The sequence below is a fragment of the Sinocyclocheilus grahami genome, unplaced genomic scaffold (genome assembly GCF_001515645.1).
Source record: "Sinocyclocheilus grahami isolate Dianchi unplaced genomic scaffold, SAMN03320097.WGS_v1.1 scaffold105.1, whole genome shotgun sequence".
In the NCBI taxonomy this organism is placed as follows: Eukaryota; Metazoa; Chordata; class Actinopteri; order Cypriniformes; family Cyprinidae; genus Sinocyclocheilus; species Sinocyclocheilus grahami.
The window spans coordinates 1,163,216-1,189,535 of NW_015505284.1; the positions used below are offsets into that span (position 1 = coordinate 1,163,216).

General features: G+C 36.7%; 2 protein-coding genes across 2 annotated transcripts in view; both read right to left on the minus strand.

Annotated features, from left to right (window-relative positions):
- Positions 1-6,577, minus strand: part of LOC107588547 (unconventional myosin-Va-like) — an 83,640-nt gene extending 77,063 nt beyond the window's left edge. The window contains exon 1 of the mRNA XM_016276683.1: positions 6,507-6,577. Coding sequence (XP_016132169.1) covers positions 6,507-6,539 — 33 coding nt within the window. The 5' untranslated portion in view covers positions 6,540-6,577. The remainder of the gene's footprint in view (positions 1-6,506) is intronic.
- Positions 6,578-15,851: 9,274 nt separating this feature from the next.
- On the minus strand, positions 15,852-24,950 carry arpp19a (cAMP-regulated phosphoprotein 19a). Its single transcript, XM_016276684.1, has 3 exons — positions 24,936-24,950; positions 24,090-24,209; positions 15,852-17,622 (listed from the first exon to the last, which is right to left on the minus strand). Exons 1-3 carry the CDS (start codon positions 24,948-24,950, stop codon positions 17,452-17,454), a joined length of 306 nt encoding a protein of 101 aa, XP_016132170.1. The 3' UTR covers positions 15,852-17,451.
- Between the last annotated feature and the right edge of the window lie 1,370 nt (positions 24,951-26,320).

Genomic DNA, 26,320 nt, shown 5'->3' on the forward strand with positions numbered 1-26,320 from the left:
GCGAATCCCGTGTCACGGACGAGCCGTTCACGCTTGCTGCACTCACGCTGCCTGTATCGTAATGCTCGTTTATACTCATACCCGGCTCAGCACCACAAGTCTTCACGAGCGCATCTGGCAGTATGGATGAGGCTTGACGCTCGCGCACAACCTGACGACTCGCACCTGGCTCCGCGTTTAAAACTAATGTAAATTCAGTCTAACTGCTTGCGAATTTCACTTGGATGAAATGAAACATTCAGCACATTTTCCACTTGTTCTTAAAATCCCAAATACTTAAAATGAATAAATCAATGTAATACTTTAATAATTGACTTAAGAAATACAGTTCTTTATTTATAAAAAATAAACAAATATTAATTCAGTAATTAAGTTAATTCTGTAAAAATAGTTATACCATTATAATCTTGCCTGCTGAAGAAAAAAAACAACAATAGAACCCCTCCCAAAACACAATAACAAATGTAATGGATTTCAGGTTATAATGGGAATTAGTTTGGTTTTAATGTAAACTATAAATGGTGTCTATTTGATGGATTCTATTGGTGGGATGTAATCTGGCAGATAGCGACCAACAGAACAACAGTAATTCCTATTGGAATAATGCCCAAAACAAAAAGGAATTTTGTAATGGTTTAATGGAAACTATAAGAATTTCTGTGATGGTTTCTATTGTTTTTTTCAGCAGGGTAATGATACCCATACTGTGCTGCACATTATTGACAATATTGAGCTGAAGCTTGACTTTGCAAATTTAAAATCGCAAATCAAATCGCAATCGCAATATCTGTCAAAAAAAATCGCAATTTGATATTTTCCCCCAAATCGCACAGCCCTAGTAAAAAGTATATAATTTTGTATTTTTCTTAGAAAATGACCGATTGTTTCACTAGATAAGACCCTTATTCCTTGGCAGGGATCACGTAGAACCCTTTGAAGCTGCACTGAAACTGCAATTTGAACCTATTCACCATTGGCCACCACTGAAGTCCACTATATGGAGAAAAATCCTGGAATGTTTTCCTCAAAAACCTTAAATTCTTTTCGACTGAAGAAAGAAAGACATGAACACCCTGGATGACATGGAGTGAGTACATTTTCAGGAAATGTTCATTCTGGAAGTGAACTGCTCCTTTAAGGAAAAAAAACCTGACAAATATCTTGAGGAGCAGTAAGGTAACTGTAGCATAAGCAGAATAATTGACTCCAGGCCGTTGAATTATTAGAAAAACAATGCTTTGTTCGCATTATTAACAAAGGCATAATTAACTAATTTAAAAAGTGGTTCAGAAACAAAACACAACAGACAACCATCCACAGAAGCAGTGACGTATTCGTTTGTTTAACCTGAATCTCTGGAGGAGACCATCCCAGAACTGAGCTCCTAGCAACAGAGATACAGGGACAGGAGGAGAGAGGGTAAAAATAGCATCTTAACACAATCTCTCTCTCTCACACACACACGCAGTCAAAAACACAGTCACTGTTGCAGACACAACTTGCTCCTATATCTCTCGCACTTGGCCACATTCACACCTAGTGACGATCCCCCTTAATGCCAGAAAACTGAGGATCACAGGACGGTGTGAAAACAGAAAATGTGTGGTTTCAATACAGCTGGGAAAAAAAAAAAAAAACATGAGATAATTATGGAGCCAGATCGGCCTCTGCTTCCTGATCATGGAACACTGCACAGTACAAGCGCAGCTTGAGCTTCTTGAGTCTGTTCAGTAAAGAGCGTTTTGATTGGTGGATTAAAAGCTCACCGCGATTGGCTGAATGGAACATCCTCCAAAAAAAGATATTTATGAATCTTAACCTGCCAGGAAGGTCTCAAAAATACCACACACAAATTCAAAGCAGTCCACGCATGTGTGATGATTTGCAAATGCAGATTTAACGATCCATAAATACATGTACCATTATTCATAAATGTGTGATGGAAATTAATTCAAGAAATTTATATATACATATTTGTGTAAACATTTTAAATTTATTTAGGTAAGATGCATTTGTGTGAGCATTTGGGGAAATATTTATGCTTTTACTTGTGTATTTATGAATTGTGGTCTGAATTTACGAATCGGATTTTGCAAATGTAAATTGTGCTGTGCACTTATGAATTTTGTTTTGCAAATGTGTTATTTTTGAGGCTGATCTGGCTCCATAGATAATCCTCATGTGACACAACCACATGATTCAGCAGACTGAGACAGACATACAAGCACGCACCTGACCCAGCAACCAATGAAAGGGCATCTGTAATGTGACATAATACATAAGCATTTGGCATGTTCTGCAAGAGCACACGCACTCATATGAACTGATGCATCTAGAAGGTTTCATTATAAAAATACGAAATGCTCATATTACACACTGCTAAGTTTTGGAAGAGACATCTCTAAAGTATATACAGAGCAAATTGCGATGTCAGACATAGTATACAGACATAGTAATGGTTATAGTAATGCCTCTGCGTCTCATGATTGTAAGAAGAATGAATGCTAAAACCTAGAGTATATTCCAGTTTTAGTATGTACAGCCAAACGCATAGCCTTTATGCTCCATTTGATAGTGAGTCCATGTGAAGTGCATCGAGTCCAATCGTGAGAAAAAGATCACCCCGGGACAGGATTTAACCAGGGTTTAGATGAGGTTAATCTCAACCAGGTGAACTACACCTCTGATTTATCTCCATTAACCTAATCTTCACCTTATGTGACATCTCAATCCCATTCACTTGTAGCGTTTCAATGAAACCCAACTGTGATCTCACTGTGAAGGCTCATTTCCTGACCACGTCATTCACTCTGGATGGCATTGCACAAGTATCATGTTAATGAAATTAAGTTGACATACTCGCACTATCACTGCATTTTTTCTTCTGCCTCTCGCAAATATCAGTAGCAATCCTATAATGATAATAGTAAAGCAATAGTTTACCCAAAAATGTACATTGTTATAAGTATAATTAGTATTACTAATGATTTTAAGTAGAACCTAACAACCTAAAAGTCGAGTCATTATTAACTTAAAATTTTGACCCCAGCCCTAGTCCTCCTTAGTGTGTTCATGAGAGAAGTAGTGACGTGCAACTGTGAACCAACGATTATTTTGTGTCAGATCATTCCAATCAAACAGCTGATCTGGTTCAAAAAATGATCAGAACAATTCAGTTAAGAATTAAAGTGATTCACTGTCTCTGTGCTCAGTGGGTAACTGCTCTCTAGAAGTTATCAATGAAAAACTTATAATATCAAAAAGAAAAAAAAGAAAAATCACACTATCTTGTCAATTAACATTTAAAATCACATGAGCAATATGACCTCTATAAAAGAGGAATGTGATTATTGTGTGTGCGTGTGTATGTGTGTGTGTGTGTGTGTGTGTGTGTGTGTGTGTGTGTGTGTGATTTAGAAAGAAAGTGAGATGGGGGAGCGAGAGGGAACTTTACAAAGCATTTGTAAATCGGTTCACGGCCAAACAGAGATTATGGAATTAACCCTCAGCTTTCACTTTAGAAGTCACTACTCTTTCCTCACTCCACTTGTCTTCTCAAGGATATTTTTTTATCAAACACGTTGATCACAATCACAACTTAATACAGACAAAGAGGTCAGAGATTCCCTCAAAGTGATTCGATTTTACCATAAACCTCTGTATCCTGATCATTTTTAATGTCCAAAACCCCTATTACACTGGTCTCTGGTACAGCCCTGTGGCTATTCATAAATTCATAAAACAGAGACACACTATAATCTCCCCCTCATTCTAGACAGGACACGTGGCTGTTTGTGTGAGAGCTTGAAGATTACAGAATCAATTAAATGAACTTCTTCATCTGTATGACATTCACATCTCAGCTGACTACATTCTGTGAGAGACATTTATGTCATGGGAAAAGTCCAACCATTACACTTCACAAAAATGTTTTTAAAATGTCCATGTTGCTCTTTTCCATGCAATCATAATGGATATGATTTACATGAACAAGCTCAAACATATCATAAGAGTAATCCATACAACTTGTATAGCATATGTTGTCTGTATAAAACAATACTGTGAACAATATATATGTAGGAGTCAAAATCTGCTAAGATGCAATAATGGAACAACAGTGCCAGTTCCAAAAAAAAAGTATTTTTCACTACTGTTTAACACAGGAATTGCATTTTCATGGGTTTAAATAGAAGATTGTTGTAACAAGACATGACAAAAACAACTGCATCAAGGCCACTCTTTTCCTTTTAAAAAAATGTACTTGATTTTAAAAGGTCAAAATTTGTGACAGCTGACTGTAACATTTTTGACCAGCCAAATATATCAGTATCTGAGTAATATGATTTAATTTCGCCACGATATAAACTTCAATCTAGGGCTGCACGATTAATCGAATGTGATTGTCAAGCGCATTTTGTTAAAAAAGCCGGTTCTGTAATCAGCAGGAAATCATCATCACGTGCTTTCAGATGGAGCAGAATTTAATACACAGATTGTACTGTTCACTGACAAGTTACACAAAAAAAATTGCAGACGATTTTATTGCGCAATTCTGAAAGCAAATTACCCTCCTCCATCCCCAGCTCCTCCTTTCGCCACAGTCAGGACTTGGCTTTCAGATATTCCTTGCTAATCAGACTCCTTTATCTTGAATAAAGTGTTACACTTAAATATCAGTACATTAATGATATCTGCCTTGTTCTGTTCTGTTAACCCAAGGGGGGTTATTATTGCTGCTCTACCTGCTCATTCATGACAGGCTGCATGGATGGGCAGGGAGTTTTTTGCCCAGAACAGAACCATACCGCCAAACCGAACTTTATGCTAAGTATCTATAATTTTGACGATAGTGGTCCTGACAGAACTACTGTTTTGACTACATCAACGCTTTCCAAGAAAAAGGAGAAAATGGCGGCCTGAGCAGATTCAACATGTCTGTCAGAGATGATAATGTACCTAATACATAACACACAAGACTATAAATTTGTTCTTCACTTGCTGAAATTGAATTGGAATGATCAGGGAACTGACGGAAAAAAAAATTGCACTGCATGCTAAAGAGAATAAACACCAAAACTTTAGTGTGTTAGTGAACATTGTTGTATGTTATGTTTTGACAGACTAAAATGTAGTTTTAAATACTGCATTCTAAATACTGAACTATATTTCAGATACAGTTTTATGGTCTTTTTGTGCCCTTTCACTTTCATGGAGGAAAAAACATTGACCATTCTATTTGGACATTCTGCTAAACATCTTCGTTTTGAGTGAACTATCCCTTTAAATGTTACATGATGCCCTGGGCTTTGACCTCCCAGTTTAAAGGAGAAAACAAGGAAAAAGGGAGAGGGAAAGAGTAGAACAGACCATCACATGACAGACGCTCATGTGAAAATCTGCTGCCTGCTGTTTCCCAGAGTCTCCCTTCACCAGCAATCCCTTCACCCACCAGATTGTTACCACTGACCGGTTCTCAAATACGCTTGCCAAAAATGTCTGAAATCCCACAAAATCTGTTTGCTTGAAAAATAACTACGCTGCACTTGTTTACAGTTACTCCAAGCATTCCAAAGCCAGGTTACCCAGGATTCTCTGGGGCACAGAACAGTGTTAACACATATCCTGATGAATTACCACAGCCAAAACAGGATCTCATCCAAACGTAATGACGCAAGATTAAATTTAGTCAAAATAAATGGAGACGCGATGTTCACATGCACAATAAAATCCTATGATATGAGACCACGGACCATTTCCGATAGGCTACTGAGCAGAGCGTCTTCTTATAAGCATTATTGTTGCATGATTAAATCTTTAACAGTTGCACACTTACTGCATGACCACTACAGAAAATGGAACGATTGACAACAAAACAACAAACGTTATCTATACATTTCGGTAAAAAATTAGGATAAAAAAAATAGACAAAATCAGTAAAAAAAATATTGGTTTGCAATAATCTAACAACTTAATGTTCTAATGCAGAGTTTTTCAAAATGTTGATGACCCAAAAATATAGTATTTACATTACATTATATTTGTGGGAAAATAGTGAGCATATTATTAGACAACAATGTCAAATTCAACAAATGTTTAGATATTATTATTGTTATTATTTTTATTTTCTAATTATTTAATATATCCTGTACATATGTAATAGAAACATACAAAGTAACCACTAAACTGAAGCTGTGAGAAATTTTGTAACCAGCTTGATTATTTTCTTGATTTAAGTCAGTTCACACCAGAATTGATATAACGGAATAATAAATGATTATCTTTTACATGAGTCTTTTTCTGCAACAACAGGAAAATAATCAGAAAACTAAGTATAACATAATATTCCAATTAAAAAAAGTTAGACAACCAATCTTTCTCTAGCCAATTTAGCTTGTCTCCAAAAAAGTTTTTTAAAAAAGATCACCACCTGAGAAGTAAGTACCACAGTGATTACTGAAATTACATATGCTCAAAACAGGCAAAAGAGTATTCGTTTCAGTACTTACTTTAACAAACATAAAATCCAGCTCCTGGTTCATGTTTAAAGCACAACCTTCTCTATTTCATACTGAAGACAAGAAAAATTATGTCTGTCCTACTTCTGCCAGCGCTGGGAAACACGTTAGGGATCGCTCAATGCATCTGATTGGATCCCTGATCCCAGGCGGATATATATTGATAACTGTGTCTGGGAGACAGTCTTCCAAGTGGCTGATGCTCGAGTCAGCAGAGAGAACTGTTTGTCTGTATCCTCAGCTGTTCTCAGAACAGCCAAACCCTCTAGTGTCACATGAGCAAGAACAGAACCTTTTTTTAAATTGCATCATTCTGCAAAACTGTGGGACAGCCAGTGGACAGAGAGACAAGTTTCAAACTGGCATGTAAACATAACAGATGCCACATGCAGATGCACCAGTAAATGGCTGAGCTTATTTAATTTACCCCTATACTGAACTTACTTACTTCTACTAGTAATGCAACACACATGTTGGCAATCAATGGATTTTGTCTGTCGTTCTTCAAACATTACAGTAGACATATAAGTGTTTTTGTATTTTATGTCATTATTATAAGAACGGATTGGAGCACTATATTATTGTTCTATGTAAAGGTGCTTTGTCAATGGTAGCGCTCGCTAACTTGCTCAAGGACTTCACTCTGTGCCATTCACAACAGGCTTGGCCAGCTGACCAATCAGAGCAGAGTTGGCATATGGAAGGGAGGGGTTTGCTCCAAACTTGCTAGGAACGAATCGTTTCGAAATCATTGGCAAATGACTCTAATATTAAATGTATATTCTGAGAAAATGACAATGTTTTCTGACCTTAGATGTATTTAAACCTGTTGTAGGGGACTCCAACACAATATTAGGACACTTTAAAATACCATATGACCTGATCTTTAAGTATGTTTCCACACCCTAATCATTATTTTCAACATGTTTATATATATTTAGAAATTTATTTATTAATTCAGAAATATTGTATCGTTTAGGCAGGTTGTACCATATGACCTTGATATTAAAATCTAAGCTAGCCTTGCCTTGTAATAAAAAGTATCCATATGTTTCTGCATGTTGGCCACACATTGTGATTTTTATTTGGCATACTAATTTTTTTGAAATATGTATAATATTTTAACAAAGCTGCTTTGCTGCTTTTAATAATAACAAAAGTTTATTCCAAACTACTTTTAAAGAATTTCATCCTCTGTATTAATTTCCTCACCTCCATGTTGTTCCAAACATGCAAGACTTCTTTGGAACACAAAAGAAGATATTTTGAAGAATGTTGGGGTGCAAAAACCATTGACTTTCACTGTATGGAAAAAAAGAAAGAATATCTTCTTTTGCATTTCACAGAAGAATGTGAGTTATACAGGTTTAGAACTACACGAGGGTGAGTGAATGACTTTTAATTTTTTAACTTCCCCTTTAATTATTCACTTAATTTGTAATTAGAGGTCGACCGATGTATCGGTTTTGCCGATTAATCGGCACCGATAGTTGATTGCTGGAACTATCGGTTATCGACAAAAATCCATGCCAATAGTTTTCCGGGTTGCGTCCATTGCTGGAGCGGCTGAGAAGGGTCTGCTGTCATTACACAGTGCGAGAGCGGCCTCTAGTGGTTGAAATCACTGACAGCACGTGCTATTTGTTTAGATACATGATACTGCACGCTGAACAGAGCGGGAAACTTCAGACGTGGATTTAAATGCAGCCGACAGAAAATCCTGCCTCGCCAAAGAGCGCCATTCACATAGTTTTCCTTTAAATTACATTATATTGGTCCCAAATCATTGTTAATGTACATAATGAATTGTGTATTGTGCATTTTCAGCAAAACATTTGTCTTTCTGTGGCTCTAATAAGGTCTGTGTGCTTCATTTATAGAGCTATAATATAGGTCGCGCTTTCTCTTTCCGTTTGCTCCGTTTTTTAAACACCGAACTTCAAACTCATCCATGCGAAATTGTTCGTTCTTGAAGTAAACTTGTGTACGTTGCAAGACTTGCAACTGTTTTAGACCGCTGCTCGAGTTGAACGCGACGCGTCCGGAGTGTGTGTGATACCGGTGAGTTCTCCTAGACTCAGCTCTGCACTTTTATTTTGATTAGATAATCATCAAGTGTTCAAGAATAGAAGCAGTTAAAGTGTGAGAGTATACATACAATATCCATATGCATATAATTTTAATGCTATAGCCTTTGTGTATATATTTAAAGATGTGCATCTTTAAGCATGACAGTTGAAATTAAATGGCAACACTTTAAAATAAGAGTCAATTTGTAGCATTAAGATTAATGAAAGCTGTGTAAGTATTGTTCCTTGTTAGAGTGTGTTAATTTCAACATTTACTATTACTATTATTTATTTATTTTACTACTAGTATGGTTAAGTACTGTTTTTGTTAATAAAGCACTATTTTAGTTTTTGTTCAGTATCAATTTTAAAACTATCGGTTAATTAATCGGTATCGGCCAGTGTGGTCCAACCTAGCTATCGGTATCGGCAAAATCCACTATCGGTCGACCTCTAATTGTAATGCATTTACTTCTTAATGTATTTTTGTATAAACTAACATGTCATTGACTCACACGCTCAGCAGTCCTCTGGATGCTGAGAAGTTTACATGAATACCTGGCCAACCACATTTATACGTCAAAGACACCTATTGGCTGTTCAAAGTCATGATGAGGTAATAAGGACAAATCAGGAGATTTTTACCTATTATTTGACCAATTATTTCAAAATATCAAAAAAAGTCAAATGTGGTAAAAAAATTAAAATGTGTTTGGTAAAACCTTGCACTGTTTCTGGCTTTGTGTAGCACCTACAGCTCTGCAAACTCTTCTGAAAAAAAAAGCAGTTGACATGTATTTTTGTCCAATGTGTACCAAGTATATTGGATCTGACAGAAAACCTACAGCTTGTGTGTGTGCGCATCATTATAAATTGACCTAATTGAAAGAAATTAAATAATAAAAAGGATCATCTTAATATTATTCTTTTTACACAAAGATCAGAGTCTTTTAGCACAGCTTTGTGCGTGTGAGAGTGCGATTTCATCCTCTGTTATAAGGATCTGGTGATTCTGCAAAAAGTTGGTTCCATGAGATCTGTAAGCAGCAGCCTGTGGCAGAATTCCAGGCCATTCCCTGCATCAATGTGAGTTTTATCCAGAGAACATGAGCACACACAAAGACCCGCGTGTTCTCAGGGTTGCCTGCAAACCCGAGGAAATTGTGAATATGACTTCTTGGATTTAGTGACCTTTGAGAGAGGATAGGAAAATCTCATGCTGACTGCAGACTGACTGCATGACATCATAGCAGTTAATATCACTATAATAATACTTTGTCTAATGCATCACAATAACCAAGAGAAGCACTACAAGCATCAAAGAAACAGTTCATCCAAAAAATGAAATTTCTGTCAATTTTCTCACCCTCATGTTGTTTCAAACGCTTTGTTTCTTCTGCGGAACATGTAAGATAATATTAATAAAGTCAAATCAGTGTGAAGGTAGCATAAAATAATAATAATATTTTTACTGAAACCTGAGAGGTTTCTGTCCCTCCTTTGAAGGTCCAGGTTACCAAACATAGAAGATCCAAAGAGGTCATAAAGACATTGTGAAATGAATCCATATGAATTCAACAGTTGAATCAAAGTCCTGTGAAGAGATACAATTGGCTTTACTTAATAAAGGCTATACCTCATTGGTTCTTGTTTAGCACACATGCATATTTGAGCTTCTGGGTTTATCAAAAGTGACATGCTATCTTTATTTAGATATAAACAAAAGGCTAAATTAAATCTATTCATCATATAAAGTGATCATATCTTGTCAGTCACCATAAGACATTAAACCAGTCGATTCACATGGATTCATTTTACGATGCCTTTATGACCTTTTTTGGCTCTTCTACGTTTTATGGGTTTGGAACAACACGAAGGTGAGCAAATGATTCAAAACGTTCATTTTTGGGTGAACTATCCCTTTAATCAGATACACAACTTGCCTGGAAATAAACAGGCTATTGCATATATGCTGACTACTAAACAAAACCATGCTGCCCACATTAAATTGCAAACGTATTTTTAAAAATAACCCTTGTCAAGCTTGCTGTACATGTAAGCTTGAATCAAAATAAATGTGCCGTGCTCTAGCAGCTCTCAAAAGGATCCGTCAGTGCATTTACAATAAGACAGCTGCATCATGGGGGATGGGTGGGCCTCCCCCCTTCTCTCTCTCCCTTTTCAGTAAAAGCATCGAACCATTCGTCATCTGAGACATCATTATGACTACATATGTGATGATGTCATGTTTCGGCTGCTACGCAACAATATTCCAGATTTTTTTCCCCAAGGAGACACGCCTTACGCCTTGATGTGTGCGGACCGGCCTACAGGCCACAGCAGGGGACTATGCTGGAAGATGCGTGGATGATGTTAGAGATGCTCGCATCAGCACCAGAGATGGTCGCATCAGCACCGCCGCGTCCCACTGGCTCTCTGCGGTCAGCCATCAACTACAACTGTGACCCATATCAATACATCCCAGGCCTTTGAAAACCTCTGCTTGCATGTCCAATACTACGAATCTTTGTTGTTCCCAAGGGTGCTGAAGGTATCTGCTTATCAACAGTCTACCTAATACTGTCCATAACATCTTTGCATGCATCACCTTCAATAAAAATAACAAGCAATGCAGGTGGTTTCATGCACATTTCATTGCATTTATATAAATGCTGTGTTTTTATGCTGCAAGACGTTGCAATCCAAGGTTGTCAATTTAAAGGACAAACCGTGTGGCAATGCAGACAAAAGAAAAACTCTAAAACACAACATATGACTGCAGTATAAAACATATCCTCTTATAAAATTAAACAATAGGTTGTTCATCGGCATAAGGCATGCGTGATGAATTGCTTCATTCAAATAATCAGAAGGCAATAAACACAAAATATGCCCTATGCCTCCCAGCAATGCATAAGAATCAACAATAATCCCACTTTCACACGCATGCACGCACTGACATTGCGTTAACACATCGGCATTGCATTGACATTCGCATTTGATGTTCACACTATGAGATGCTGAGTATGTTTACCTTTGTATATAATTCAGACGCAGCCATGATGATGGTGGCACAATGTTCCTGCAATCACAGTCAGCTGAACATCCGATCAGTCCCGAACACTCAAAGCTTTCCTGTAGATCTCACTCAGTCAAAAGCCTTTAGAAGGATGTCATGAATCCAAAGGCACCGGCTCATTCCTCATGAATGTAGTCGTGTTTTGGCGTGTCTCTGTTCGCTCTGGGTGCGATCTATGCAGAGAATGAGTCAATGAAAACGCGGTTGCCATGACCGAGAAAAAAAATGACACAAGAGTGCGCTCTGGCGGACAACACTGGACCACCACACACTGGCATCCCACCAGTTTTCTCCATCTATCAATATCAATCTATCTATGAACAACAGTTGTTGGGGTGTTACAGTGTTACAAGTAACGCGAGTTACGTAATCAGATTACTTTTTTCAAGTAACTAGTAAAGTAACGCATTACTTTTTCATTTACAAGAGAATATCCGAGTTACTTTTTCAAATAAGTAACGCAAGTTACTTTTTTTCCCAATTTATTGATTGACAGCTCTCTTGTCCCCATGTTGAGAGAAATCAGATGTTATTGTAGTTCTAAAATAAATATGAATATGCATTAATTCATCTCACTCACAAAAAACAACAACTCCGATTCAGTATTCCTCAAAATGAATACAAATAATGCAACTCAGAATATGACGCAAACCTGCAATAATTAAATGTTAAACAACACAAATATGCTTTATGTATTTAATCCCATTCTATTAAGCAATGTCTTTGCTTCTGACCTTCGATGATCCAGTTCAACCGTACTAATAAGCACAAATGACTCTAGACAAACATTTGTGTGTTATTTTTATTGCTGAAGTGTGTTGAAATGTCTTCTTTTGCATTCTACTGTACTTTCCCTTCAGCCTGAGGCTTATTCATTTCCCTTTTGGTGTGAAAGGGCTTTTATATTTGCCAAAAATAGAACTTTTTTATTTTAAAATCAAACAAGCAAGCCCTGTCCAGATTTTAAAAAGTAACGCAAAAATAACGTAACGCATTACTTTCCATAAAAAGTAACTAAGTACCGTAATTAGTTACTTTTTTATGGAGTAACGCAATATTGTAATGCGTTACTTTTAAAAGTAACTTTCCCCAACACTGATGAACAATAACAAAATATAATATACGTCACAAGCATGCTCACTTTACTATTATTTACCACTATTACATTTTAATTTACTCTTAAATGATACGGCATTTATACCTGCTATTTTAAATTTTAATAATACATTATTCAAATTCTAATTGAACTTTTATTTTATTTTTGCATTACTTGAGAAACATGACCAAAAAAAAAAAAGGTGCAAATCAACCGCATTAATAGAGATAATAACTATATATAATTATTAGAATAGTTCACCCAGAGAGTTCTGGTACAATTTACTCACCTTTATGTCATTCCAACCGCAAATGACTTTCTTTGGCTCTTCTATTCGGTCTTGGCCATGTAGCCTAATAAATTAAGTTGTAATTTGCTATAAAACGCCCTCAAATCTCATTCATGCTTATGTTTTTCATGGCTGCTGCATTTCTCATGACTGATTGCTATGCATCATTTGAATGTTTTGAATTGAACTGTTAATAACCGTTTAAATAAAACAACTGTTTTCCATTTTAATATATTTTCAAATGCAAATATTTTTAAAATAGAAAGCAGTCATTTAAAATTGTTATATTTGTTTTACTGTGTTTTTTTAATAATGGCAGCCTTGGAAGAAAAAAATATCCCAAACAACAGTGTATTATTAGTGTCCACTCTGCCCTGCTGGTGCATTTCTCATTATTCTTATCAGACACAATAGCGGTAGCTTATGAAACACTCTCTGATAAGATTTTGTGTTGTCAGCCCAGATCTTTAAAGCCACATTTTCTTGTGTATTTTCTCAAACTTGTTCAAAATCTCGGACATGCCTTTGCTCAGATCCTCACACTGGCTGGCAGTGTGTTATGTGCTATCTGCTAGAATTCAATTAAAGGGATAGTTCACCCAAAAATGAAAATTCTGTCATCATGTACTCACCCTCATGTCGTTCCAAACCCGTATGAGTTGCTTTATGTCGAACATAAAATAAGATATTTTGAAGATTGCTGGTAATCAAACAGTTGGTGGTTGCCATTGACTTCCATAGTAAGAAAAAAAATACTATGGAAATCAATGGCAACCACCAACTGTTTGATTACCAGCAATCTTCAAAATATCTTCTGTTATGTTCGACATAAGAAAGCAACTCATACAGGTTTGGAACGACATGAGGGTGAGTACATGATGACAGAATTTTCATTTTTGGGTGAACTATCCCTTTAAGGACACTGTTGCTGGCTTATGCTGCTGCCAGTGGCCTGATTATTTTTTCTCCACTCCTACTGGAATGTTTACCTCTTCCCTGACCCACCATGCCTGCTCTGTTATGCTGTCAAATACCTCACATTGCTCCACTCTCAGATCTAAAGAAGAGTTTCTTCATTTCCACCCACTACACTGAGCTATTTATTTGTTTCTATTTAGAGGACGCATCTCCTCAAAGCCCACCAACACATATTAAATTAAATACAGCACAATGGTCTGCACTACAAATTTGATGTGGCCATTGTCTTGACTCAGACTTGGGCAGATTAAAGCAGCACTATGTAACTTTTGGCGTTTTGGCGGTTAATAAACAGAACCTGCACACATCCCGCGGAAGAACATTCCAACCGGAGCTACTTCTCTAAGTTTATGTCTATGGCGATTCACGCAGGGAATGTGTTACTCCGCAGCGGTGACGACCCGACCAGGCTACAATAGTCCAAATATAAGTACTTATTATAAGTGTACCGTAGTGATTCGGAATAAGACAAAAACGCGGTTTGGAAAATAAATTCATGATGTACTCGCTCATTATATACATTTAGCAAATTTTGAACACAGAAAAAGTTACATAGTGCTGCTTTAAAGTTTCCTGCATATTTGTTAACTAAAAAAGGCAAGACTGAATTATATACAGTATTTGTGGCAACACTCTACAATAAGGTTCCATTTGCTACCATTAGTTACCTACTTCAGTTAATATTAACAATAAAAAATATTCCTACATCATTTATTAACCTTAAAGGTGGGGTAAGCGATTTCTGGTAGTCAATGTTGACATTTGAAATCACCAAAACAAACACGCCCCTACCCCAAAAGGGTCTCGCCCCTATTTTGCTAGCTCTGTCCCACACATAGGCTACATACACAACCCAGGCAACGATTAGTTCTGTGAAACAAAACAAAACCAATGTTACACCGTGTCTACACCGGACACGAGTGGTGTGGCACGACAAAATACTATATAACTCATTATAATCAGTGATGCCCTCTGAAACATTAAAGTGTGACAAACATGCAAAAAAATAAGAAATCAGGAAGGGGGCCAACACTTTTTCACACCACTGTATATGCATATATATGGTCTACACTGGAAATCCCCGACAGAAAACTGCTGCTGCATTCTATTCATGACGTATTGACACAAATTTCAAATGATTTTCAACGGTCGCTTTGTCACGTCCAGTGTACTAGACAGACTTTAGCTGTTGCGGAGCAGACACGGTGTTACTCACCTATCGAGAAGAAACAAAGCAACCTCGGCGTCCGATCGCAGGCCTTCCGCTCCTTGAGTTCTCTCCAGCGCTGGAAAGCTGATCCGATATTTACACAGGTTCTACTTCTTGCCTTATTGTCTTAAGCCTTCTTTTGTTCCACAGATGTTTTTTTTATCCGCCATCTCTATCTTTTTATCGCTTGGCTTGCTAATGTCCATCCTGTGCACTGAACACTCTCTCCTCCATATCATGAGTAGACACGCCCCTTACTGCTGATTGGCTACAAGTTTGTTTTGCTAGTCGGCCCGAATCAGTTTTCTAAAGCGTTTTTGAAAAATCGCTTACCCCACCTTTAAAGTTATTTCAACATTTGTCATCCAAGACGTCAACATTAAAAGTTGGATCTCTTAATATTATTTAATGGACCTGAGCTAACATGAATAGCAACATTTATATTATCTATCACTAACAAATACATTGCTTAAGTTTACTTTAGTTAATGCACTACTAATGGGACCCTATTATAGTGTTGCTTGAATATGCACTTATTTGTTTGGAATTTTAGAAATGGAAAAGCAAGAAAAATAGATAGTCACTTATACAAAATAGACACAAAAGCACAGAAGATTTGCAAAACTATTTTATTTACAAGTCAAAATGGCTCAAAAGCGGCCACAGTTTATGCTCATGCAAACCGTGGACAGTTTACTGTAGTGCGACGATGTGGTGTGAGAAGCCGACAGGCAACTGTCTCTCTCCTCTGCATAGAAGACAATGTACAGAAGATCTCATGGAGTTTATTATACACCAGAGGGTGGAGAAGCATCCTCACTGCCTGGAGTCTACAACCAGACACAAATGACGTATGAAAGGAACATGTGATATTGCCAATCTGTGCATTGGCACTACATCTTTATAAGGCTTTAAGCTCTATGGTACAAGGCAAGATGACAGCAGCCTCAGAGATCTGCATTTCATGCTATCAAACATGACTAACCAAGTGTCCTCCACTTAAAGCTGAAACATGACAAAAAGAAACGAGCGTTCTCATGAAAGAAACAGGGTGCAGATCAACCACATTATTAGAGATTACTTTCAATTTCGTTATCGATTCAAGCACTTAACTCCATGATTAATGGAGAAGCTCACCACGAAAAGAAAATTCTGGCACAATTGACTCTTTACTCGTGTCATTCCAGCCGCACATGACTTTCTTTAGATCTCAGTCTTCTGAAGCCATGTGATAACTTAAGTTGTAATTTGCAAAAAATTCTCTCAAATCTCATTTACGCTTATGCACATTCAAACATACATGTTATGGTGCTTTTGCATCTGCGTCAAACGCAACTGGTTGTGCAATTACTCTGATTTTAATGTGTCATTTGAATGTTTTGAATTGAGTGCAAGTACTAATGACACTTCAAAACAAAAACACAAAGTTACAATATGGCTTCAGAAGACTCAAGATACACAGTTGTCAAATATCAAGTGTTGACCTAGTTACATCTCACTTTTTGTCCATTAAAACTAAATAATGCTGGAATTCACACTCGGCTTCTGTAAACAGTAACATTAATGCCTACTCTGATTTGATTGGCCATCTTGGCATTGTACAACATCTTTGCACCAAAGTAAAACTATTATTAGGCAACTTTTATAATACACCTATTATCCATATAACTATGGATAGAAGCTGTGCGGACAACTTACAGTACAGTTGTTTTGTAATTACTGAAGCTCTACATCAATTTCCCTTTATAGACTTTCTTTCTTTGAAGAAAAACAAAACAGCTTTGACATTCCACTAAACTTCTCCTTTTACGTTCAATGGAGGAAATAAAGTCATACGCAATGAGTAAAATGACAGAATTTTCATTTTTGGGTGACCTAGTCCTCTAAGCAGTGGGTAATTCAGGAATGGTTACAATTAAAATGCAAAACATCTCCTAAAATGCTGTTTGCCCTTACTCACTAGCAAATATGTACACTTTCAACTACATACTACGACACATTAAAAATATCAGAAGACCTTTGAGAACTTCACCCCCTTTGGAGCCACGGCCCAACCCATCTCACAGTGCGGCAGTACAACTCTGCAACCCTTGAATATTCAGTGTATTTTCAGAGGACAGGAAACCATAGAGGATGAGGGCAGGAATGCAGGATCAGAGATAAATGGAGGAAGAGACAGGAAGTGGGAGCGTGGAGTGAAGGACAGCAGCAGGTCTCAGCCAGCCAGTTTGCTGGCAACCAGAGAGGGTTTCCTCTGTGGCAGGTCCTGAGGAGTGGGGATGTGGTCTCCGGTGATCTCGGTCTTCTCTGTCTGCGCTGCTGGAAGCTGCTTGTTCTTGATCTTGGCCTTCGCCATGTTGTAGTCGCCCGAGTCAAAGTACTTTGGCTGGGAAAGTAAGCAGTTCAGGAGAACTTGTTGGCATGAGTAAATTATGGCACAGTAAATGTGTTGATTCTGTTCCAAAGCAAACATGTTGTTAGACTATTGATGTACATGAAAATATTTGAGCCACTGAATGGGAATGAAAAAATGTTCAACAAAAACAACACTGCCAAATATTAAATAACATGAAATAGCAAATACAAATATATAATATTAAATCATTTCTTAATACGCGTCGTACTTTCACGAGCAACAAGGCAGGCACCATTTTTAACTGCAACACTACCAGTCAAATCTTTGGAATAATTAAACTTTTTTTTTTATGTGTTTAAAACAAGTCTCTTATGCTCACCAAGGCTGCATTTATCTGATCAAAAACAAAGTAAAAACAGTAATACTGTGAAATATTTAGGGCTTTCACATAGGGCTGCACGATTAATCAAATGCGATTGTCATGCGCATTTTGATAGTAATGCCGTTCTGTAATCAGCAGGAAATCATCATCACGTGCTTTCAGATGGAGCAGAATTTAGTACACATAGCCGTAGTTCACTGACAAGTTACGCAAAAAAAAAAAAAAACAGCTATTTGCAGGCACTTGATATAATACATTAAGTACATAACTTATAATTATCTTATTTTATTATATCATGTATTTTAACAGTTTTGTTCAATAAAACCATATGATTATTTGCTTTGAAATTTTATTTGAACCAATTATTATTGCCTCATTGCTATTATATGTGTATTTAAGTCATTTTAAAGTACATTGTTTGCTTAGGTCTATTTTTATTACCACAAACAATTATCCGATTACTCGATTGGCAAAATAATCATTAGTGACATTCCTAACTTTTCTATTTTACACTAGTCAACATTTGAAGTGGATCAAAACCTTTCATCAAAGTTGTCCTAAAACCAAAATGCATTCTTGTCTTAGGACAACTTTGATACACTTTTTGATCCACTTCAAATGTTGACTACAGTAATATAATTTAAAATATAATTTACTCCTGGGATGGCAAAGCTGAATTTTTAGCAGCCATTACTCCACACATGACACATGACCCTACAAAAGTCATTCCAGGGTTCCCACTCTTTCATGAACACCAGATTCAAGGACTTTAAAAGGACTTTTTAAAGCACCATTTATTTAATATCAAGCACCTATCAAATTCACACCCCAGAATATGTAGTGTCATGAAAGACCTTACAGTACTTAACATTTCACTTGCACTTAACATTTACAATAACATTTCAGAGTAATAATGTTTTGAATGTGTAGGTTTCATAAATTTAGACCGTTTTGAGCAGTTGTTTTCAAAGGAATTTAATGAAATCCATTGAAGTCAGTACTGGTGATAAATAAAATTCAATTTCTAAAATATTGATAAAATATGCATCAAACTGATTTTTGCTGTAGTTCTTGTACAAGATTTAAATTTGAAAGAATTTCTCAATTTTTAAATTAGTAAAAAGTGGATAAATATTGTAATAACATGGTAAAACCATAAAACATAAAAAATGTGCACATTCACTCAGAAGATACGTTACTCATTAATAAATAAACTCAAGGTCAAAATAATTTTGTAAATTGCTTTTTATTGTAAATCCCATTTTTCATCTTTGACCTAGAGGAATGCAGCTGCTCAAAACGTCAATATTTTTTGAAAATATTTCATGAGCATTTTAAACCTTGTACATGTGCAAATCTGCATAAAAAATATAAAGAAAATAAATAAAAGAATAGGAATTTCTATTTGCTTTTAAACTGTAAACGCTTTTCACAAAGCTGTTTTTCCAATTTTTCAAGTTCTACATTTTCTCCTTAGCTCCATGTTGCAGTAAGTTTTGGGAGTTCATTTTTAGTCCATCTCCTATCCTGAAAAGGTTGCAGTTCTGGAAAATAGTGGCACTGGAGACTAAAAGGTTCCTGATGGTTTCACACTTAATTCTTCACATTAATTATTAATCTTTTTGAAGTTAACATGCTTTTTTCTTCTCCACCTGTTTTTGTCTGACCCCGCTGACCCAATGAGCATTTTGCTGACCAATGGTCATGCCTTAACTTTGAAATTTCTGTATTGCATTAGTTTTTTATATTTCTCATGGGGATTTAATCATTTTTGACTTCTCAGTCGGAGTTAAATCTCTTTTTTGGCTCAAATCATCCGTAAAAGAAAACCTGCCTAATAATTCTGCACACCTTAATAAGGAGTTTTTTATTTCCAGCCTTCATGTACAATTATATATCATTTCTAAATTATTAAATACTAAAATAATAGTAGTTATTAAGATTGATGTGGTTTGGAATTGGTAAAATGTGCTTGGAAAGAAATATGATCAGAATATCAACGTGCCTAATAATTATGCACACACTGTAAGATGTGCTCCCTTTACACAAAGTAAGCATGATCTAGAAATTGAAAGTGAAAGTGAACAGCGAACTCTCATTCAAATGCAATTTCAATACCCCGCATATTGATAGCTGCTCCCTGATGTGCGAAAATAATATACAATATTAGAATGTTTGCGGGAGCGGGACACACGTTTCGGGAGTGGGCGGTAATGGTCAGAAATTCAGCGGGAGCGGGCTTAAGAAAATTGTCCCCAAGGCTCTAGGCTGCACATCAACAACACACACACTAAGTTTTTTTCGCGCTACCCCATTTCCACCCCCAATCATTAGTGCCATTTCGTTTGGTCTTTGACAGAACATATAGGACCATTTTTGAAATAGTGCCATAAACAGGGGTTAACGCAAAAAAAAATATTTTGACTGAAAATTTTTCCTCAGCCAAACCCCATTCCACAGCCATACCTCTCACACACACACAGTTTAAAGGCATTTTTCTTCTTCTTAAATAATAAAACATTATTTACACTTAATATGAGGTGACATTTGACTCAAAGTGACTTACAGGGGTATTTTCTTTTTACCTTTGTAATGGCATCATTTACATGTATGTCAAATTTAAAAATGTATGTTTATAAACTTTTTAAAATTTCTATTTAAAACAATATAATAAGAAGTAGAATAAGACAAACAGGTTACCAATCATATGAAATTAGTATTACTAAAACATTAATTTGTACAGAGGTGGCACAGAAGAACACAAAAGTGGCTTGCAGGTACATTTTCAGACGTTTAATGAGGCTCAGAGGTGGCATGAGTGCAATTAAATTCATACATTTATGTGGAGATTAATGTTTTAAATATAACATTTTGAATACAGAAATATTAAATGATTTAAATAACTGAAATGATACGCTAAAAATGAAACTAAATCCGCCAGCAGGGGGAGACAAGTCACTGATTTTATCACTGAATCATTCATTCAATTGATTCGTTCGAACGGCTGATTCATTCAGGAATGAAGCAAGTGACTGTCTTTATGAATGATTAATCATGAATCACTGACTCACTAGATTCGTTCAAAAATGCACTTTCATTGAATGAATGAAACTCAGCTGAGTTTGCTTTTAGAGATGCAAAGTGGCTTGAGCTGTTACTATATTTGGAACTATTTTCGTTAAAGAAATAGAGCAAAATCAGGCAGTACTTGTTTACTGAACTGTTGTACTGAATCAATATCACATTGGCAAACTCCCTTAACAATTATTAAAAGCTGTCACTCTCCTTACCGCGATCTGTGGGCGCACAGAAAATGAGAGCGCGCGAGTGAGTTCTCAAGACTCAAAAGCACGTGCAAATGATACGTTCCGTCATCTGTCATCGCGTTACAAGCGTGGAACCTGCTGGAATGAGTACAGTTGTTATTAATAGCCGCAATCCCACGTCGAAATTCAAGTCCTGCTCTGTGTTCTCTGCTAATAACCCGACTGTGAATGATGCGAGCGGCGTCACTATGTTGTCACTGAGAAGCTGCAGCCGTGGCCGGGAATGATTTTTGGTGTGCCGGCAAAACAACAATAACCCCAACAATGCGCTACATGTTTTTTTTCCCCTAATTTTTTTTCCAATTGACGGAAATCCGTCATAGCGACGGAAAACTTTAATCCCTGCATAAACAAAATTTATTTCAAATTTAATTCAAGCACTTTCAAGGACCTATGTTTGTTTTCAAGTACTTTCCAGGCCTTGAATCCATATGTCTGAAATTCAAGTACCGGTACTTTCAAGAAGCGTGGGAACCCTGTCATTCTAATATGCTTATTTTCTACTTTTGAACATTTGTTTATTATTATCAATATTAAACAGTTTTTGCTTCTTAACATTGAGGAAACATTGTTGCACTACCATTCAACAGATTGGGGCATGTACTTTTTTTAGTACAAATTAATACCTTTACTAGATAAAGAAATATCAAATCGATCAAAAGTGACAGTAAAGACGCTATATACAAATGTATCAAACTTTCTACAAAAATATTAAAGGGGCTCTATGTAAGAATGTTCATGTATTAATTACTATTTTATTGCCAATGTGTGAAGAGCTTGAGACCAAACTTAAAAAACAAGACTTTCCCTGACTTCTAGGTTTTCTATGAAAGCCTGACTGATTTTCATTTGACAGACTTGGGACTTTGCTGAGAAAATCACAAGGATGTAACATTTACGTATGCTCCCTAGACCTGAAAGACTCTCTTCCATTCTGGGCTGGCACATGAATCTATAGGGGTGTGCGATATATATCGTCTGTGATATCGTAATTGTTGTTTTAATGAGGTGCGATTTGACATTATTGAGTATGTTGTAAAAACCATTCAAAACACACCCACAGAGGGCACGCATGCATTACGTGAAGTCTAGACTAGTGCGTGTACGCATTTAGAGTGTGTTCTTTCACTGAATGATTCAGTCTATTAAAATACATTTAGAATGATCACAAATTCAAGATATGGGGACAGAAAATGTATATATTTATATAACTTCATATAGTTAATCAATTTCACATGAAGAGTGCCGTTTTTCTCCAAAAATAACTATGATTACAAATGTACAGTTCAACAGACAAGAAGTTAATTAAGAGACTTGCGTTTTAGACATCATATTGGTTTTCCCCTCTATTTTGCCAACAAAAATAATTTCAAACACAGGTACAGCACTGTTTTGCATCTCTGAGCAACATGACAGTGTTTCGTTCCTGAATGAATCAACCGTTTGAATGATTTGGTTCAATCGCAATGACTCACTTACTGTATTTACAGCAGCGGTTCTTAATCCTGGTCCTCGCAACCCTTCCACTTCGCAGGGCACTTACGTTCGAATGGAACAAACCCCTGAAGCAGTAAGAGAAACACACAAAATGTGCAGAGCGGGGGGTCGCGAGGACCAGGATTAAGAACTGCTGATTTACAGTGACTTGCTGCCACCTACTGGCAGTTTTAATTTCACATATAAAGTATAATTTTATTATTTAAATAATTTAAAATATCAGTATTCAACGTTTTGTTTAATATAACTGCAGGTTAAATGCATTCATGTCCTGCATTAAACAGTGTGTAAACACATCTAAATGCCACTTCAGATGCAGCTTCTGTGTTTCCTCTGCATTGCAAAGATGCATTTTGTTGATCCTGATTTCATTTGCTTGGTAACAGCCCAAATGTCTTATTATTCTAATTCACTGATTAAATGTAAGAATTTGACTCAAAAGATAATGTACACTTTTTAAAAAATGGCTTTATAAAAGGTAAAATGTAAAAATCAATTTAAACTTATTGAAAAGATTAATTTCTATCAGTGTGAACTGACCACCACACAGAATATGAAGAATATCAAAAACTATAGGAGTCAGTTTAAGATGAACTTTGACATGAGCATAAAGGGCCACTGAATGACATTCAGTCTCTTATACATTACGTTTGCACAAGCAAATAAGTAGCTGCCTGCAGTTCACCTAAGAGCCACCGGTGTCGCTGAATTCTACATATCATTTATTATACAACATAGCATTATACATCACTAGTTGTCCGCGACAAACAATGTTGATCTGCCGTGGTATAAGTCCTTGTGGAGATTGAAAGAATGCCATCTTCTCCTGTTCTGTTGTTGTCTCGTTTTTATAGTTTTAAATAATGATTTGATATTGCTGCCCGCTTCTTCTTCGGCTTTTGCCGTGGTACTGCGGCTTACACAAGCAACATACCCACTAGCGGTCTGCATGTGTGCTGCACATCGACGTGGACAACGACGCAGAAGTATAAATGAAAACTGACCCATAGCCTGTGGCGTAAAGGCTACAGTGTAGGTCCGACGCAGAAGTATAAATTAGCCTTTAGTGTATATCAATGACCGAGTTCAATGTTCTCAAACTGACCAGAACTTGTGTCTGTTGTCTCGCAATGCTAATGCCATCTGTGGTTCATCACTCTTCACATGATGCTGTGATGTTCTACTGCCTGTGTGAAACCACCAAAGCCCCGTGATCTGTATCTCCTCTTCTAACAAAGTTATTCACCCTACCAATATGGGTGGTAGAAAGAGAGCGTGTGAATGAATCTCACCCCCTTCTGCAGTCTTTTTCTGAGCAGATCGGATCCTCCGGGTTTATTACCCAAGAGAGGGTATTTGGCCTTCAGTTTGGCTTCCTCCAGTTTCTCTGGACAGACCTTATTCTCCTCCTCCTGAGAGAAAGCATACACATCACACACACAAATTAATGTCACACATTTGACTGGCACCATTTAACCCTTTGGGGTCTGAGGGTGTTTTGGGGCCTTGGAGAAGTTTTGACATGCCCTGACATTTGTGTTTTTTTCAGTATCTTAAAAACATATTAATGGCTAAAGTCTGATAACACTGTAATCAGCACAAACTGGGTTACAATAATATGAGAGCGGCATGTATGTACATGATTGTGTTTTTGAGAAAACAACGTTTATGTGTGGTTAGTGAACCATGTGTGGTTCAGTCACTGAAATAAGGCCATAAAACACATACATATTTGTTCACAAAACTTTTGAGAACTGGATGTGGTAGACTAGTTTTTGCTACAAAATGATGTGAAAATTATCCTGTTCACTCGTTCATAGAAAACTATATATTGATTTAACATTTGTAAAACGTGTTTTGTGATATGCCCATATGCGAGGGAGTGACACAATGGCCATGAATATTTAGTGATTCACACCTGAGAGACAAAGGGCCTCTCATAATGGACCAGCAATATGAATATGACTAAGGCAGGTAAGAAAGAGTGTGAGGAGAGTAAAATAATGCTGTTTTTTTTTTTAAATATTATTATTTGTATTTTATTTACAACACAGCATAATAAAAATATACACAGTGAAGGTCAAAGACACATAATTGAACATACTGATCTGAACACTGGGACTTGAACAGTTACACACCTTTGTGCCAAACATTCCTAGACTCTAATAACATTCATAGAGTTAACACTCGTACTACTTTTATATCTTGTGGTTTTATATGTTATAAAAGATTAAACAAACATCCTGGCATTGTGAGACATTTAGACAATGAAATTACATGTATTTCAAAATGTTTCACTTGATTTCATACATGTAGTCAGGAATTAGTTTGGGGAAAGTCTAACTAATAAAATGTGTATAAGTTATGTCACAATAACAACAGATGCAAGTAATCTTAGGCTACTCATCAGAATGCCAGAATGATATCCTTCATTGGATCAAGCTGTGTGACGCATCGCGTTGTGTTCTTTTTCTGAGGTAAAGTTATCCCTCCAAGCGCGTCTTCTTCCAGAAACAAAAAGTAGCCGGGATGAACTCTTCACGTTTGTTTACGTATGATGTGGGTATTTACTGTACATGTGTGCGTGTCTCACGTGGATGTTTAGAATTTGAAAAGCGCGAGCTGCTTGTGGGCATGATCTCATTAGAGATAATGAGTTGAGATGGGAAAAATTGGACATTGCGTTGGTTTCATACGGATTACTTTATCACAGAATATTTGTTTTCGACGTGACTAACTTCATTTAAAATGAGACATTTCAAGCTTTCTGTACATATATTTCTCATGTCTTTGAGGTGAGTATTTGCGGAGATTCAGGTTGTTTTATTTACGTCTCTGTGAAGAGAGGTGACAGAGACCGAGACAGCAGAGAGCGCACCCTGTTTATTTTCTTTATTTAAAAAAAGCACATTGTTTTGTTATTACGACTAAACACAAATAAAAGTAGACCCTGTGCAGTTCAAAACGATACCTTATTCTTATCTGTACGATCAAAAATGAAAGAAAATCAAGAAGCAAGAAAGCAGTCATCAAGAAAATACGAGACAGACCGCACGTGCGGGCTTCGACCCCAAGGGGGTAAATTGAAAATATCTCAAAGATTAACAAAGGAAGCTTTCCCAAAAAACTCTGAAATAATAAAGAGGAGATGGTCTTATTATGAGGAAATACCAGCCTGTTTGAAAACCTGCTATTGCAGCTGTTTGCGGAATTATCTTTCGTGGGTTGTGTGCCGGTACGGCTCCAGCGCGGATGAATCTAATGTTTTGAGGAGTATGTGTGGCAGTCAGTCACAGCACCAGTGTGGGTATTTACTGTACTTCGCAATCACCGATTCTAGCCTACGTCTTGGAATATATGACCCAAATAAGAATTTTCACTGTATATTGTCAACTGAACAAGTAAGTAACAAGTAGGAGTGTCGAAATTAATCCTTTCTACGATGCAGATGAGGACGATTCGGTATCGGTTCAGTAATAGACCTAGGGCTGGACGATATGGCCAAAATTTATATCACGATATA